This window comes from Falco naumanni, chromosome 9, assembly GCF_017639655.2.
Source record: "Falco naumanni isolate bFalNau1 chromosome 9, bFalNau1.pat, whole genome shotgun sequence".
NCBI classification, from domain to species: Eukaryota; Metazoa; Chordata; class Aves; order Falconiformes; family Falconidae; genus Falco; species Falco naumanni.
Window position 1 is genome coordinate 27,541,688 of NC_054062.1, and position 18,225 is coordinate 27,559,912.

At 37.2% G+C, this 18,225-nt stretch overlaps 1 protein-coding gene across 6 annotated transcripts in view; it reads left to right on the forward strand.

Moving 5' to 3' along the window:
- Positions 1-18,225, forward strand: part of PLCE1 (phospholipase C epsilon 1) — a 164,068-nt gene that overhangs the window by 64,402 nt on the left and 81,441 nt on the right. For all 6 annotated transcript variants that reach the window (XM_040606041.1, XM_040606039.1, XM_040606040.1 and 3 more), the window contains exon 3: positions 4,827-5,112. In XM_040606041.1, the coding sequence (XP_040461975.1) occupies positions 4,827-5,112 (286 nt within the window). The remainder of the gene's footprint in view (positions 1-4,826; positions 5,113-18,225) is intronic.

Consider the following 18,225-nt stretch of genomic DNA (forward strand, 5'->3'; position numbering starts at 1 on the left):
TGCCCAAAGTGCTTTTTTCATAGCAGAATGCTCTTGTATTCCATGTCATAGATAATTTAATTCCACTTATGTGGAATGAATGCAGGTAAAAGCAATTGAAACAGTCCTTGATGATGACATCCAAGAGATCACTGTTAGCTTCATTTGCTTGATATTAATGAGGGGTTTCCAGCAGTGCCAAAATGAATAATCACCATCAGAATTTACTCATTTTACTGAATTATTTTTTTGGAACAGAACAAGTTTGGAAAGAGCAGCATTTCCTGTGATGTTATTAATTGTGTTTAGGCTTGTGTGTTCTGTAAAACTTTTGTGTTTTCAAAGGAGGTATTTGAGTGATCTTCAAGACTTACTGTCCTGGGAGTTATTGTTTGTTAGTATACCATTCTGGCTTACAGGCTTTCAAAATATGCAACAAATTAAGGCTTTGTGTTGCAGGAGTGCTGTACGTGGGCTGTCGACAGCCCTCCGTAAGAGAAATCTATAGGTAAACAGCCAGGAAATCAGACTAAAATGCATAGTACCAACCAAACATATGGATGAATACACACCTCTGACTTCCCACTGTTTCATTTTGATCATTTAGGATATGATTGGTGGAGGTTTTCAGACAGAGTTTGGACAGATGCTGGTTAGAACCAACGTGGTGAATTTTTAAAGCCCCATTAGGGCCTATTTTTGTAGCATAATAGCAATATGCATTATTTTTTGTGGCTGTTCTTTACAATGAACTTTTTGGGTACACATAGTCTTTATAATAAAGTTAGAAAAATTAAGCTATATTCCTGATAATGGGAATCTTTGGTCTGTGTGCCAAGCAGCTGCTAGATGTTTGACAAAGTGATAATATGCTCCCAGGTTCTAAGCTAAATACCTGAGGCAGGAAAAAATATGAAAAGAGACACAAAAGATTAAACAGGAAGAGATACATGACATTTGAAGTAAGAAATCAAAACAGTTATTTTTATGAACTGCTCTATGCAGTATTTCCAGTACAGCAGCACCCATGAAGTCCAGAATCATTTTTGGGGAATATCTGTCATAAACTGTAGGGCAAAGAATGGCTATGGTGTGTGGGTTTCTGCCACTTTCATGTAGCAAACCTACAGCAGTGTGTGTGGAGAAAATGTCACAATGCAATTCGCAATTGTAGTGATGATTAAACAGAAGAAGAGATGATTGTAAGAGAAAAATGCGGAATAATTTCAAGGCCAGCATGAGTTACTTGTTCTTACAGTTATTTTTAAGGAATATCTTAACAAAATATGTCTGTTGTCACTGTAAGAAGGTTTTATTGCCTGAAGGTTATCAATAAGTTAACTTGCATATACCATTTCAAGTTACTAGAAGCAAAACTGAGGGTTTTTTTAAAGTAAAAGTTTTGATGATTTATTGCATATGTTATTAAGAGCCGAAAAATCTGTTTTGTTTCAATTTATTTTCCAAATACGGATTTGATTGTAAAACTACAAGGATGGAATTTTGCCTGAATTTAATCTTTAATGCTAATTTTAATTTTTGAGTTGGAGGACGTGTTTTTCTTCTGTAATATTCTGGAAAACTTTCTGTTGCAAGTAATTTTTAATTTCTTTTTACTTACCATTAAAATCTCATTAGAAAAAATAAAGTAAAAATCTATCAAAGCCATAGTATACTTCATTGGAGTACTGGTGTATTCATATATGGGGTTACCTGTTTCAGCTCATTTCTTACTTTAGAAGTATCGTGGGGGAAAAAAAGAAACAAAAGTATTAGTATGTATGCTTTTACTGTCTAAAGTAAATACTGAGGTACTATAACTGCATGTAAATTTTACCATTTACATGTGTGCTCATTACAGTGGTGTAAATAAGAAAGTTCACCCTAAACTCCTCCTTGTAAGCATCAGTTCTTTGCACTACTTGAAAATAAATTTGAAGATGGTTAATATTGTAACACTTTTTAGATCCAGATACTGTCGTCAATTTCTTGTGAGTTACTGCTCAGTATCTAGTATGTGAGGTAACACCACATCATTGAAATCTTCAATTTGATATAGAAAGCAAAAGTGAATGAGAAGCAATACACCCTTGTGAATCATTGGTTTTTGACAGGTAGCTGTCAGTTTAGTGTTGCATTTTACTCTTTTTTTTCTTTTTCTCTTTTTTTTTCTTTTGGTTCAGATGCATTTTTAGTTACAGTAATCATTCTTTGGTAGGGATGTAGATCAATATAACTGGATCTGCCAGGATGAACTGTAAGACCAGGCTTGCAATCAACTTTTTGTCTCCCAGGCAAAATCAAGTTTCACCAATTGTCTGGTGGCGTCTCACTGAAAGGTGATTTCCCCTATCCGTTACCTAAGGGATGTGTTCCTGTTCTGATGGTTTCATTTCTTTTCAGTGGCTGATAAGTATACACATTGTAAGTCTGTATTTTTTGTAACTTCATCTGAGGGCAGCAGAATAACAGGTTCAGAGCTTTAACACATAAAACCAAATAGTATTTGAAAATGTTACGTGAAGCGCAGCCTTTGGAGACAGCTAGTGCCCTGAAGTCTACTTTATACAAAAGAGATTAACACCATTATTCTACGTATAATCTCTCCAGCAAAACACTGTCGCCTATTTCTGTCAACAAATGATTTCTTTGGTTTGGCAGCTGAAAGAAATTTTAGTTGTGTAGGCAACAGAACATGCCTTTATAAGTTGCAGAACCCAATTTAAAAAATATTTTGGAAGGTAACTGCAGTTTTGAGAAGTTAAATTATTTTCATTAACTAAATATTTTTTTAAACAGGCTAGAAAGACTAATTATGTCTGCTGTGTGTGACACAGTCATGCATAAGGCACGTTCACTGTTTTACAGTACACCTTTTGGAAAGGTGTGTCCTTGCAGACACTTAGCTGATTAAAAGGTCTGCACGTATCCTATCCAGGTAACACATGATCTAAGCATGCATTTTTGACCTGAATAATAGTGGACGTGAGCAGTGTGCTCACTGAGAGTCTTAAGAGTCCATAAAGCTGTTGTATACCAAAGAAAACAAGAGGCTGAAGTAAAGGCTTAGTATTCTAGAAGCCTCAATTTTGGGAACTTTGGGAGGCAGGGATAGGGGAGATAGATACCACAGCATTTCACTGTGTAAAGTATCATAGAAGCCATATTTCTAATGGACTCAAGTTATAAAAGTCAGTCAGCATGTGAAAGATTTTTTTTTTAATGTTAATAAATAAGTACTCTTTTTCAAATCATTGAATTACATTACATTACTAGCTGATTTGTACTGTTTTTCCCAATAAATTGTTAATACAAAAAATAAAGCTAAGATAAGAAACACATTCTTTAATAAATACCACATTGTTTTTGATTTTCTGGTTAATGGCAAAAAATAAATAAGTAAAAAATGTGCCAAATCTTGAATTTAGTAGCTGAATCAAATCTGCTGCCATTCTCAGTTTCCTTACCTGGATGAAGCAATTGCATCATCATTCACAAATTCTGTTTGTAGAGGGTCAGATACCTTGTAGGAGCAGGGCATTTGAACCCTCCTCACTTACATGGCAGGGTAAATGCAGGTCTTAGGGCAGAAGTGGATGTGTGTGCAGATCCCTGTTCTTGCTGGGAGCAGGTTCTCACCTTGGTTACATGGTTGGGCGTGTGTGTGTCCTGTGGTGAGGGGGCTTATGCCTCTGAGATGTGCCATGCACAGACTGTCCAAAGAGTTTCTTACCGTTTGACTGAGCACATGTGCTTGCATTGTAGGACTGAATGCAATGTTGATGGATAGCTGTATTCTGTTTATATGTGGGGAAGGATGGCAACTAGAAACAGACCATTAATCATTAAGCCATCAGTTCATTTCTTGTGCACATCTACAACCCCATGAAAATGGTCTCAGCACCTGTCCTGGTAACAGTTATAATGACCTTTCCCTATATTAATTTTTAGTTTGGAAGTTTACACTTTGTAATTACAAAGAACAGATCATTGAAACAAATTATTAATGTCAATCAGTAAGTCAGCGTACAAGAATGCAAAGAATCAAGTCTCTCCTTGTATACTAAAGGAAAAGATTTCTTCCAGATTCTTGCTTTGATCATTAGACTCTTTTAAATAAGCAAACATTACTTAGTTGCTAAGCCACAGACTCAAGTTCATTAGTGTGTTAGCACAAATATTGGAAAAAGAGTACTAAACCAATATTAGATAGAGGACCTGTGCGTAGGCTGGAAGTAATGCAATGAACGTGACACCAGAACGTTTTGAAAGATTGCTCACAGTGATTAAAACCATTTCTGTTTGCAAAAACTCTCCCCACTCAGCAAGAAAAACTGCAAACCCTGAGCAGATCTGTTTTTCTGCTACTGATACTCATAAGACTTTAGTGGAACTACAATAGATTTAATAGTCTTATAAATAATTCTGTGTATATTCTTTATTTTAAATGTTGACCAGATATATTGATTTAGCTGTTTGAGGTTTGTTGTTTTTTTTGGTTTTGTGGGGTTTTTTTGGTGTGTGTTTTCTTTTTTTTTCGTGTGTGTGTGTGTCTAATGGTGATCCTTAGAACTGGTTTTCATTAAAATGCCTTTAACCATGCATTGAAAGCCAGAATGCCATCTTATTTAAATAGCCTGTTTGGGAACCTGACTCAAAATCTTTACAAATCAGTTTTGTGTTCAGAGGTATTTCAGGTTTAATGCATAAATGCAGTGTTCTAAAAGTGCCTATTTGCAGAAGCTGTTGAACTTTACAAGAAGTCATGCTAGTTTGGAATCTTTTGATGTTCAGTTTATTGTCTTAAGCAAGTGAACTAATAATTCATGCTTTTGCATTCTTCACAGATCTTCAGTGCAGTGAGAGAAGAAGGAGCAGAAGATATTTTTGAATATTTTCCTCATCTTCTGAGAAAGCTCCCAACATTTGAAACAGACTGTATATGCAGAGGTGATGGGTTTTGTGTAAAACCATGTGTAACAGGTGCTTACTGTCAATATCGTGCCACTTTACAGAGGACTGCACTCTCTAACTATATAACTGGTGCTTTACTAGAAGCAACTACATCCTTAGGAGCAAGAAGTGGTCTTTTAAATATCTTCGGAGGATCAACTGGAAGAACAATGCTTAAAGGTAATGATTAAATTTTTTTAACCCTGTCCACTTCAAATATAGGGTGTATTGCAAAATATATAATAGTATGTAATATTCTGTAGTTTATATACTCATATACGAAAGTAACAGATAAAAAAGCTTTTCATTGTTTCAGAGATTTTCCTTTGCAATCATTATGTGTCAAAATAACTAGCTATGTTTAATAAAGTAAAAATGCATGCAAAACTGAAAAGATTCTTATTACAAAGCAGAGACCTTTTTGTGGGGTTTTTTTGGTTTTTTGTTTGGTTTTTTTAGAAACTTTCCTGTCTGCATCCAAAGTTAATGCCTAAGCTGTTGTTGTTAGGGTGTTTCTTTGTATAGTATTTCTCATTTACTAAGTGTTCCAACTCATGGGTGACTTGGTTCAGGACATGAGAAAGGAGTATATACGCGGTGATTGTTGTTGTCATTATACAACTAGCTGTCAGCATAGCACTGTGTGGTAAATACGTACAGTTCATTACTGATTTATTGCTGGTCTTTTCCCAGATACAACGTTTTTCTAGTCTTAGATCATTTCAGTAGGTGGTGTCTATGTGGAAAATGCCTATTGGAGGATGGGTGTTACAGTCTAACTTTCCATGTTGATTGTCTTCATATGCAATAAGAATACTGTTATGTGATTTGGTTTGGTCAGTTTTGGAAGTTACACAGGACAAAGGCATTCTTGGTACTAGTTCATGATATTAGAACAAAGTTTTGTACAGAATAGTAACTGCATTTAAAATTAATTTTTAATTAATGCCTAGAATATTTTCTAAGTACTCAAGCATTTGGGGATTTATCATCATCTGATATACTGTAATAAAAGGATGCAGTATCACAGTTGTACCACTGTAGAATTGAAGCATGTGGATATTATGGCTTGCCCAGGCTTTTACAGGGATATGACAAAATCAGTACAGAATTCTCAGTGCAGTTCCATAACTAGTGCAGATATTGACATTTTTTTACAGGCAATTATATAGTTTGTGTTCCAATCAAGTTATCTTATTTTTATCCCAGAGTGGCCCTTTCTAGTTTTAATTTGTCTCTCTAGGTGAGCCAAATGGCAGAGAGAAGCACTAAAACAATATAAGAAAATAGATACAGATGGCAAACTGTAGCATCTGAGTGGATTTCAGTAGTATATTGAGCAACATTACTAAGGTTCACATACTCTCATCCTCTGTGAGAGACAGGTATGTACAGTACAGTGTCCTGTTTTGGTAGGGTTTTTCCTTTTTGCTTTGTTTGGGTTTCATTTGTTCTGGGGAGATGAGTGCTTTAGAAAAATAAACTTACGTTCCTGCGACAGCTCTGGAAAGCAAGGTTAAAAGAACCAGGTTGTGTACTTGGGGGTGCAGTGTGGTGGACCTTCTTCCTACAGTGGGAGAAGAGAGCACTGGGTTTTGATGCTTCAGACCTGATCAAGACTCTAAGGATGCTCTTTCCCCTGAGTACAAATGTCAGCCTCCCATGGGGTGCGTTGCTGCACTGCCCAAAAAGCCCAGTTGGCAACTGTCACTGTAGAGCTGCAGGCTCCAACTGAGTTCTCAAACTGAAAGCAGCAGCAGTAACTGGCTCAGGCTCACTGACATACTGGTGTGGCTGTATCTTTTTATAGAGCCTGAGCTAGTGACTGCATGTCTGCTCTGTGTACCAGCACACTTTGCACCAGTTTGGGGATCTCTGTGGTGCCTGTGTTATGTGGTTTATGCTTCTGGTTTTGGATTCTGAGCCCAAGAATGTGAGACCTTAAAGGAAAGGCCAAGATTTTGAACTTGATTTGCAATTCCACAGGCAATCTGTGTAGAAAGTAGAGATTTGATTTGCTGTAGTGGTCTAGGTATGATTTATCATAGTGATCTCTGTTAGCGGAAGAGATGTGCTGCAGCTTTAAGATATTGAAGTTTCCTGGATGTGGAAGGTTCATGTTCAGGTATATCACTGTGATTTAATATATCTAAGAAATGACAGAGGTATCGGTAAGACAGTCTTCTCTAAGAGTTTTATTTGGGTGATGTTATTAACTGAGAAATTAGTATTAGCAAGGAACCCAACAGTATTCTGAATTCAGAGCTGCAGTTATCATTCCTGGGTGTGTACCTTTTAAGAAAGAAAATGGTCCTGTCCATGCAGATTGATAAAAAGGTTATTTTCATCTGTCCTGCATCCTCTCTTACTCTGGATTTAATTTCAACCATAAGCTAATCTCATCTAAACCTAAGAACTTTTAATCAACATTGTAACAACTCTGTTTTCAAATGCAATGGAGGATTTATCACAGGATACAGCATGTCATTGGAACACTTAATTCAGTAGTTGTTTGGAGGAGTTGAAAGGGGAACATATGAATCCTGGTGTGATTTAATGATTGTTGTGGTTTAACCCTGGTGGACAGCTAAGCACCTCTCTGCTGCTCACTTACTGCCCCCACAGTGGGATGGAGGAGAGAATCAGAAGGGTACATGTGAATATTTATTGATTGAGATGAAGACAGTTGAATAGATAAGCAAAAGCCGCATGTGCAAGCAAAGCAAAATAAAGAATTAATTCACTGCTTCCTATTGTCAGGCAGATGCTTAGCCCTTTCCAGGAAAGCAGGGCTTCATCATGCATAGTGGTCGCTTGGGAAGACAAAACACCATCACTCTGAATGTACACCCTTCTTCCTTTTCCCCCCAGCTTCTATTGCTGAGCACAATTTCATATGGTATGGGATATCCCTTCAGTCAGTTGGGGTCAGATCTCCTGTCTGTGTCCCCTCTCAACTTACGTGCACCCCCAGCCTACTTGCTTGAAGGGGCAGCGTGAGAAACAGAAAAGGCCTGATGCTGTGTAAGCACTATCCAGCAATAACTAGAACATCCCTGTGTTATCAACACTGTTTCCAGCACAAATCCAAATCACAGCACCATGTGAGCTACTATGAAGCAGATTAACTCTGATCCAGCGAAAACCGTACAATAGCGAAGGTGGTATTTCCATCAGCACTTGTGGTTTGTAGCCCAGAAACAGTTCAAACTGTTGTGCATTTCATCAGGGTCCCCCCAACCTTTTTCAGACAAGGTAGCAGTATATCGAAGTTCAGTGTGTCACAGTTTGCAGAGAGACCAGGGAGATGAAAATAAGGATTTGCTTTGACAGTCAGAGATTTTTAGTGCCCATGTAGCAATTTCAGTGCTGTGCGCTGCCCTGAGTTAGGATCAGCAGCAGGAAATTGGCATTATGTATTTTTAGGGTGGGTTTCTGCATGTTGCTCAGCCTGCTGAAGAATGGATGGAGAACCTCTTCTCTGATTTAGTTTTTACTATTTTGATCAAGAATAGCAGATGTTTCTTGTTACAGTGTTTCACAAGCTGTGACAGGATGGATTTTCAAGTGTTAGCTTGCTTCCATAAAAATATCAAGTATAGGTTCTGAGGTCTTCGTATTTAATTTCTTTAATTTTTGTATTAGAACATGTCTGTTCTTGTAGGAAGACATCATAGTACAATCAAAGGTCCAGGCATAAAGATCCTGATGGAAGGGCAGGAGAGCAATGATGTGATACCAGTTTCTTTCAGAAAGAAATGATACAGGTGTGGTTTGTGCAGGGTAAGTGCAATATAAAGACACTTCATCTGTTGCTGACTCATTCAGACCTGAACTGGAGTATGCTCATGATGCAGCAAAATCCCCTGTAGTGGTTGGTTTGAAAACAATATAGGCAGCCCCAGTTAATAATCCTTCAAAATATGACCCTTTCTGGTGATGGCAGTAGCTGAGACAGTGGTAGTTTGAGTATCATTGTACCATATTTCACTATACAGAGGTAGACATGCCCAAAGGCAGCTATTACACTGATTACTTGAAATAAATAAAAGGAACCACTAGCAAATGAAAATGTGAACACCAATGGCACTGACATAGGTGGAACGAGAATGCATTATGAAAACAAAAGATTATATAACTTAAAATATCTTCACAAGTAATTTACAGTGTTATATAAGCATAAATGAAAGCATGAGCATTAAAAATATGTAAGCATAAATAAAACTATCTTGTTACCGTTCTACCACTTAGAAATTTGAACTCAAACTTACTTTCTGTCCTATAAAAGTTGTTATACCTAAAACCATTGTAAATAAAAGCTGATAGAAGCGGTGATTTATTATGAAGTAATTATAGTAAAATATTTTTTTTTTTGGTGGATCCATTTCAACAGATCTTTACCTTTTAAAGATGCACAACATAAAGGTGCCCTTGAAGACTTGCTGTATTGCATGTTACTGCTTAGTGTTAGACAATGCAAATATTCTTGCATATTAGAGTAAAAGTTTACACATCTGAGACTCTGAACTGATGGTAAGTGGCAACGCCAGCATCCAATTAATCACCTCTCTCTTCTTCCTGGTTTCTTGTTCCTTGAAACTGATTTAATTTCCAAAAAAATCCTGTAAAATAGGGGAACAATAAGGGGTGAAGTCACCTTGACCTAGTATTGCTGCGGAATGCTTTATTTTGTCATAAATCATGTCCTGAGTTAGAGATCTCTAAATTGCCTTAGATACCTGTATTTGTATTATGTATTTCAGTTCAGTGAGTTAATAGGACTTCATCAAAATGTTTACCTGTAACATGGGTATAATACAATTGTGTTTAAAACATGCTGTGATGAATACTTTAGTCTTTAATGCCTGTACGCATTGTCATTTAGTTTAAGGTATTATGCAAATATATTTTAAAATATATTTTTATTTGATAGAAAAATATGGATTATCTAGGTAATTCTAGTTTTATTTTGTAAAATGTTGGGGAGTAGGAAGGGGTTTTTTTATGCATCTTACTCTACCAGTGACAAATGATTTGAAGAAAAAGGTCTTTTGATAATGTATATGAAACAAGATTTAGTTTAAATGAGCTATCTTGCAAGTAAACATAAGATTGTAGGCTTCAATTTACTGGCTTTTAAAACATTTTTATAAATAAGTTTTTTTTTTTCTGTTCCAAATTAGGAACAGTTAAAACAGCCAGCAGAACACAACACCCTTCTCCTACCCTCTCATCTAGTCACTGAAGCCTTCACAGTAGCACATGGAACATGGTGTTTGGACCTTTACTATTCAGAATGGGAACAAATGCTTTTTATAGAGGTCAGAGGCTCTCAGGGAAAGTGCTTGAAACTCTTCCTTTTCTCTTACCACTTAAAAAAAATGTTAAATTTAGTTTGCTCACCTGTGCTGATCACTAGTACACCGGTAGGAGAGAGAATTAAATTTTTCTGGTAAGAAAGTCACAAACCATTTGAAAGTTGCAGCTCAGACCAATAACTCAAGTTCGGTCTGAAAGCAGTAGAAGGCTGATGCACAGGAGATACAGAGTGGGTGGACTATTGAATTCCACACTTCGTGATTTCTGAATTGCTTTAAGGGGCAGTACAGATTGCGTTGCAGTATATTCAAGTCTTGTGCCAAAGACATGTAACACGATAGCAAGGTTCATGTCAAGTAGTTGTGTATCTTCCGCTCGGTAAGACCATTCCTCAGCTTTGATACAAGTTAAGCTTCAGTACAGACATGAAACTGTGGACACAATTTAGATGCTTGTCAACTCTAGAGTAACTATTACTGCACTTGGAATGATTTCCAAGACAGTTCTTAAAAGGCTTCAGAAGTGGAAGTGAATTTGTTTATTAAAACCAGTCTCTATCAGCCAGTCTTGACAAGATCTCAAGGGCTGTTGGATTTATATTTGGAGGACCTCTTCTGGAACAGACAACATTCCACTACTTTTCTTTCAAAATGTTTCAAAATTCCTGGAGATAACGTTCAGTACTTTCTTGCACAATCTGTTTAAAGAGGAGCCTGTTACTGTGATGGGGAGTGCCCTTCATGATTTAAAAGGAAGACTTCTCAAACCCTTTATACTCTCTGTAGTTAGGGGGTTTATGTAATATCTGTCCTGAAAATAGGGACTCTCTGTTTGCAGTATCCCTAATTGCTCAAGTAGCCTCCTGGTTTTAGATCTCCATAGCACTAAGCCCACTGTGAGTTCTTTGTGTTCAATCCTTCAGGAGTTGTTTAGTGACCTGAGTAATGAACCTTGCAGTCATAAGTAGACCAACTCCAGGAAATACTGTTCTAAGGTTTTGTTTGGTAGCTAAGGACCCTAAATGCTCCCGAGTCCCCAGGGCTAGGATGGTCTTGTGGGCAGATCAGCTGCCAGTGTTGTTAGTTTCAGAGAAGGCTTCCAAACATACCAGACCTTCAAAGGCAGAGTTCCCAGTCACGTGGATCTGGGACTGAGAGTTTTAAAAAATTCATGTAGGGCTGCTCTGTAGGAGACTCGTCTCTTGGGTCTGGAGCAGTGAGCCTGCAAGCCCTGCTCTCAGATGGCTCACAGAGCTGTCAGGCTCCCAACTGAGGAGCTGTGACTCTAGTCCCGGTAGCACAAGGGCAGTCTGAGAATGGGCTCCCGGGAACCACAGATGCCTGGAGTTCCCAGAGCTGGTCGGTGACAGTTACGTCCTTGTCAGCATCTTTGTTACTACAGAGAACGTAATTTTCACGTATGAACACTGAAGACATTTCAGCTGCACTGTCTTAGCACCTCTGTATTGTATGTAACTCTGAATTTCTGGTTAGTAAGAAGTTTTGAGAATGTCTTTCAGTGGGATTTGGATTGAAACCAGATTTCTTCCCATAGAAGGGAAATCCTGCTTCTAAGCCTGTTCTGTTTCTTACAAACTGATTGTTACAGAAGTTTGTTCATTTTTGTGAACAGGCCAGAACTTTCACTGGAATAATATTTTGGAAACAGGGTCATTGTCACAGTTCATGTGGTGTTGACATTTTTATGCAGAAAGTGAAAAAAAAAATAATGTTGGGCCTTCTCTAATATTAAAGATGGAACTAGAGTATGTGAAAATGTGCTTTGTGTTTGATACCTGTATCCAGAACCTTTGTTGGAAAGAAACTTGTACCCTTCCCTCCCTGTCACTCTGCTCCCCAGCTCTGCCCCTGCCCCGGATAACTTCTGTAGCTTTGTAATCTAAGAAAAAAGGGAAGTAAAAGGATGTATGTGAGGATGGAGCAGACCGCAAACATTTGGGATCAGTATTCTTTTAACTTTGGCATCTTTCAAAGCCATTCAAGTCTGCTTTCTTAAGTGATATAAATCAGGCTACATCCCTGATAGCTGTTGTTCATCTTCCAGAGATAGCTCACTCAGAACTTGCAGCAGTTTTGGACCGAGAACAGAAGGAAACTGATGGATTGTGAACATGGAGGCAGACTGTATTGATTGTAAGAAAACCTACTTCATTCATCCCTCAGTATTCAGAGATTACCCTCTTTCTGCAATCAGATTTTGTCATCAGCAAAAATAGGGCAGCAAACAGGACCTAAGACTCTGTGGCTTTTTCCACTTCTGTTTCTTGTACTCTTTGCATAAAGCTTACTGTTATAATACCGGGGAAATTCCAGGATCTGTGAAGTTGGGGCTGTTGTCTGATGGCCATATGTGAGAGTCATGGGTGATAATGAGCTTTATGTACACAGATTTGGGAAGGCCAGCGTGATTTAGCTGGTGTGAATGTGTTTGGACTCAAAGGTTAAGACCATCTAGAGTGAGGGATAAAACCAAATGAGCTGAGATTAAGACCTGGAAAGATGAAATGTGTCTCACGCTGAGAATCTTAAGGTAAGAAGGTGGCTCAGGCAATGCACTGTAGGAGGGGAAACCAAATCCAGGAGATTGATCAAGACTCTAAGTAGATAATGTGGCCTGAAGCAAGGATGTGAGTCAGGAAACCAAGGATTTCATGGTGCTCTTGGCTCCAGGATGCAGGTCAGGAAAACCAAGAACAAGTGCAGGTCACCTGGTTAGGGGCAGAATTAAGAATGACATGGCAGGAAGCATAGATCAAGGCTGAGATGACAGAAAGGGGGAGAAAGATTTGGGAGGACAGCTGTAGCCAAGGGACACCCGGGACTGGAGCTGGCTACGATGGCTGTCTCTGTCAGCTGGCAGAAAGGAAAGATCAGTGCGGTCAGTCTCCAGACCTGGCGCTGTCTGGGCAGGACTGGTTGCAGCCAGGTTGGTCACAGCAAGGGCAGTAGGAAAAGGATTTGGAGGATCCTTGCCAACATTATTTTATCAAAACCTCCCTTTAATCCAACATGTTTAATACATTGTATGCACAAAGAGTTACGCTCTGCCAGCATAATTTATCTTTTCCTTTTACCGCTCTTTCTGGGTTCAGTAAGTGGATTACTGCAAGATGAAAAGATACGTAATTGATCCAGGCAGTAGATTGAAGTAGTGTAAGTCATCTAAGTTAAAAACAGAAAAATGTTTTCATCTGTAAAATTGCTCCTTTGGACAGAACAGGTACCATACTCATGGTACAGGAGGGTACATGTTTGTATGGATCCGGATATCCTAAGCAGTGTATAGAGCTAAGCAGTTTAGAAACAGAACCGAGTTACGGATGGTTTTGTATGGATTTTGGTTCCAGTGATATATTATGTGGCAGTTTGGTACACCGATGATCGTTAACTTCTGTAGTTGAGTCTCTGCTTACAGCAGTATTTTTGTTGGTAGTCTATTCCGTTAGCAGAAAAAAAGAGTTTAAATTCATAGAAGTCTGACTGTGCTGTTTGAGGTTTGTTGTGAGGAAGGGAATGAAGGACATACTAATGTCTATGGATAAAGGCTGAGAGAGCAGAAGTTTGTGCAAACTAATGTTAGTTTTAAAATCAAACTTACTTTTTTTAATGAAGAGCAATTAGTCTTCAGAAAAAAATGAAATGGGATTCTAAGTGTAGGTAGCTAATCCCTGAACTTCTTAGTATTGTTTATTATTCTAAAGGTCTGAACATTTGCTTGAATGGGCCTTGTAAAAGTAGTGTCCATGGGAACTTTTAAAGTGTAGAAGGGAACTTTCAGAGTGTAAAATGGAACTTTATCAGCATGTTTATGCTAACATGTCAATCATAAGCAAAAAAACCCCAAGGACCTCAAGCCTCAGGATGACTTGAGTCATCTCTAAAGATTCCCTTGAAGTTTTGTTTCTAGGAAACAAATTAGAAGAAAAAATCAACTTTTGTAGGATAATGCTGTTTTATTTATATCCAGACACAATTTTGGGGGTTAAATTCTAAGATACACTATACAGTTTTCTTTGTAGAATCAAGAACGTTCTGATTTTTTTCTTTAGCCTTTCACATGTTCACTTATATATGTTCCAATATATATTCACATGTTCCAATATAATGGAAATTGTGGAAATAGTGGAAAAATCTTTAGTATTGACCCTGTAATGATGAGAAATGTTTAATCTGATGGTTTGCTTTGTATATTTGTAGGGAGATAGCATTAACAGAATTGATACTTATAGATAAAATTGATGTTAAAATTCTATATTGTATCGCCATGGGGGTCCTTGCGTTACCATATTTAACAGAAATTCTTCAGAAATCTAAGCATACCAGTTTTCAGCTGGAAGTTGGAAACAGCAAAAACATTCTTCCAATTAAGAAAGAATATGCTGGTATTGTCAATGAAAAAGTAATGTTGCATTGGCCGGGTTCCATGATTGTTCCTCCAGTAGAGGTTTTTCAGACAAGACATATATTCACCGTATAAACAAAGTGACTCTGAGTGTACTGCTCACATTCCAATTCTGCATGGATTGCTCTCTCAGACTTCCTGGGGAAATGGAGAAAGGTTTCTTGTGGCTGTGTGTTGGTTTTCAGTCTTGTGTACTCTAGCAAACTTCATAATTAACTTTTCACTGATGTAGTCCTGCTGCTTGTAAAGGTGATGTAAACTGTGTGTAGACAAGGCTAAGGTTAGAATGAAGAAAAAAGTTCTAAAAATGGCAGAGACTAATATTAACGGCTGCAGGGATCAGGGCAGAGTTTTGGTTTAGGAGCACAAGATGCAGTCTGAGAGGCTATGCTGTCTTTTGAAATCCCTGTATTTGTAATTTCTTTATGGTTAATCACATTTCTGGAAGCCTCAGGGAGGTTTTCTTCTCCTTTGCTTCTCAAAGAAACTTTTTTGGATTGTTGCCTAAGTCGTAGCCCTTTGTCCTGTGAAAGCTAATGCGATTGCCTTTTATTAGACACTTCAGTGCAGAGTGTATAATAGCTGTAAAGGTAGGGCATTTGCTAATAAAGAAACCCATGTCATGGTTTTTGTAATGCTTCAGCTGAAGTTTCCTAAAACAAAACTAACTCTGTTTATTACTTTTGGCCTGTTGAAACAACACTGATATAAATATAACTTGCAAAAAAGCTTGGGTGTAGGCTAACTTATTTCTTAATATATTTAAAGACAAAAATTCAGCAGAATTTTAAGCGCTCTTGTTTATAACTCTGCTGTCAAAATCAAATGCTTTTAGTCTTAGCAGGATGTATGCTCGTCCTTAATTTCTAACTTCCTTCCATTCAAATCTCCGTGTTTCAGCTTTTATCTGGGGGAGGTGGGTAACCTGACCTTTTAGTGAGCCAGCCAAATGCATGTCTTCTTCATGGCTTACACAAGGCATGTCAGTTATGCATTTTGCCACAGTTTGTAGCTTTAAACTGAGCAGCTGTTGCCTGACTGTTAGTTTGGACAAGTGCGGCGTGCAGACTTTTTGTGGTATTGCAAGTACCTGCTCTTCTGGCATTTTAGGAGGAATCTAAGATTTGATGGAAGACACATTTGCTGGTAAGATTTGCATTTCTATGGCCCTTAGTACATGGTTCTGACTATATGAAGGTAATTAAAACAAAGTGATAGTTTTATTTCTGGACTTAGAAGTAGTTTGAGTCGGGGGGTTCTAATCTAATGTTGGATTGATAATACCTGCATTTAATAGGAGTGCTTCAAGGACACTTAAAACTCTTGCTATGTGGAAGATAAAAGTATAGATTTAATATATAAAAAATATGAAATATTAAGTCCTCTCTCAGTCTTAAATGTGTATTTTCTTATTTTAACTTGTTCAAAATGGAATGTAATATAAATATACTTTGCATTTATTCGGTTCACATAGCAACTATTTTGATATCAAATTATATTGTGGGGCATTCCTTTGTTTCTTACTCTACAAAAATAAGCGACTTACAAAAAAAGCTGGACAAAATATGAATGTCAGATATAATAGAAGTTTTTTTTAAAATGCTAGAACCAGGTAATTTTTTTCCCCTAAAGTTTATAAATTACTCAAATGTTACAAGTTAGTAACACAATTTTGAAAGTAAATCCACTGCTGCTTTTTTCTTTAGCAAGCTTTTGTTCTTCGTTCTTCAGTGTACAGTGATAACTTGTAACCAGTTTGTGTTTTGTGGATGCTTAAGGCAGTTGAGTTTTTCACCCTTCTGAATGACATGAGTGGATAGCAGCAATGTTTTGCTACTAATTGGTCGTAAAGAAACACCTGTCTTTACATTTTTTTAAACTGGCATGTGTAGCTTGATTAAATGTTTACAACATTTTAGTCTGTGAAAGGAGTATCTTTTATGTGCTAACCTTCCTATTTCCCTAATCTGGCTGTTAGCTAAAGGCTATGACAAACGTTTGCTATTCAAAGAGATGGTATCCTATTGCAAGGGAAAGATTGTATTGGTTCTCAACACCTTTACTTTCACCTCAGTGATTTAGATGGCACAGGGGAAAAAAAACCCACCCTGATATTAATTATATCTGTATTAGTTGCAAAATAGTGGTGTTTGTAATCCCTTTGTTCTGTCAGTGATAGCCAATCCTAGATACTTAGTAGGATTACAAGAAATGGAGGGCAAATTATCTTATTCTAGAAATGTTACAATTATAAATTAATCTCAGGTTCTGCCTTTGATAGGCTGTTTTGTGACTTTTTTAGCTTTGATTTGAGGTAGAATAATGCAGACATTTTCTAGAAAATAAACTGATACAAGAACTTTTGTTAATGCATAATCTGTTTAGCTTTTATTTAAGGGGAGGACTTCACATTGACATAGCTTTCTATAGTTTAAGTATTCACTTTGGAAATAGTTATGTATAAAAATGCATTGCTACACATTTTAATAATTCTGAAATAAGTAAATTACCAGAGAGGTTTATCAAGCACAAATTGAAAATATTTTGATTACAAAACACCAATAAAAGAATTAGAAATATGATTTGATGCTAAAAGTACCTTTAATTGCTTTTTCTGTTTAATTTTAAGGGATTTGCACAATTGTACAGCAGTTAAATATTTTTATTCTTCATTTACCACAGACTTGATACAACAGATTTCATGCATTTTCAGCTTTCTAAATAAAGTGTTCAGATTGTTCTGAAAGGAGCTGGATCTGATACTGTTGCATTGAGTCTTTCCTGCCCCCCCATTTCTCTTTCCTCTGATATTTGGAGTAAAACACAGTACATACCTTTTGACTTAACTATATTGCCACAGGCAGAATTGATGTCTTCTGAGAGCATTTTTCTCTGGGTGGGAAAACCAATCGTAATCTGGCAAAACTATCATTTTGAATGCCTTTAAATACGTTTACTGTTAGGTTTGGAGAAGATCTGATCTAAAGTTGTTCTCCTATATTTGCTTGTTCAGAATTACATTGCAAAGCTCTACAGGGAAGTGGAGCAAAGAGTCCCTTAACACAGATATTTCCTTATGGAAGTGGAGTAGTTATTGAAGTATCATAAATATGTGTGACCTTTTCTAAAACTTCTTACAATATTTTTTACAAATAAGTTGCTCTGCCTCTCTAGAAGTTTCAAATTGGAATTCAGAACAATTCAGATAGGAAACGTTGTTAGTCTTTGGGACCTGATCCTGAAAATAGTTATACCTAAAGCCATTGAACTACGTGGGGGTTTTTTCTACTACGCTTTGTTTTATAGAGTATTTGTAGGTAATACTACCATTTCCTGCTACCTCCAGCTATGGAACTGCAGCCAGTGGAACCATACTGAGACTTCTGCAAATCTCAGAAGGACATAATGTGCCAAATGTCCAAGTTTATTTTCATGTACCCAACCATCCTGAGCTGCACAAGGTAATTCTAGAACTTGTAGGTTCAAGACCTGATAGATCTTTTTTAGAGATCCTTAAAATGTCATTTTTATTGGTGAATAAATTAAACAAGA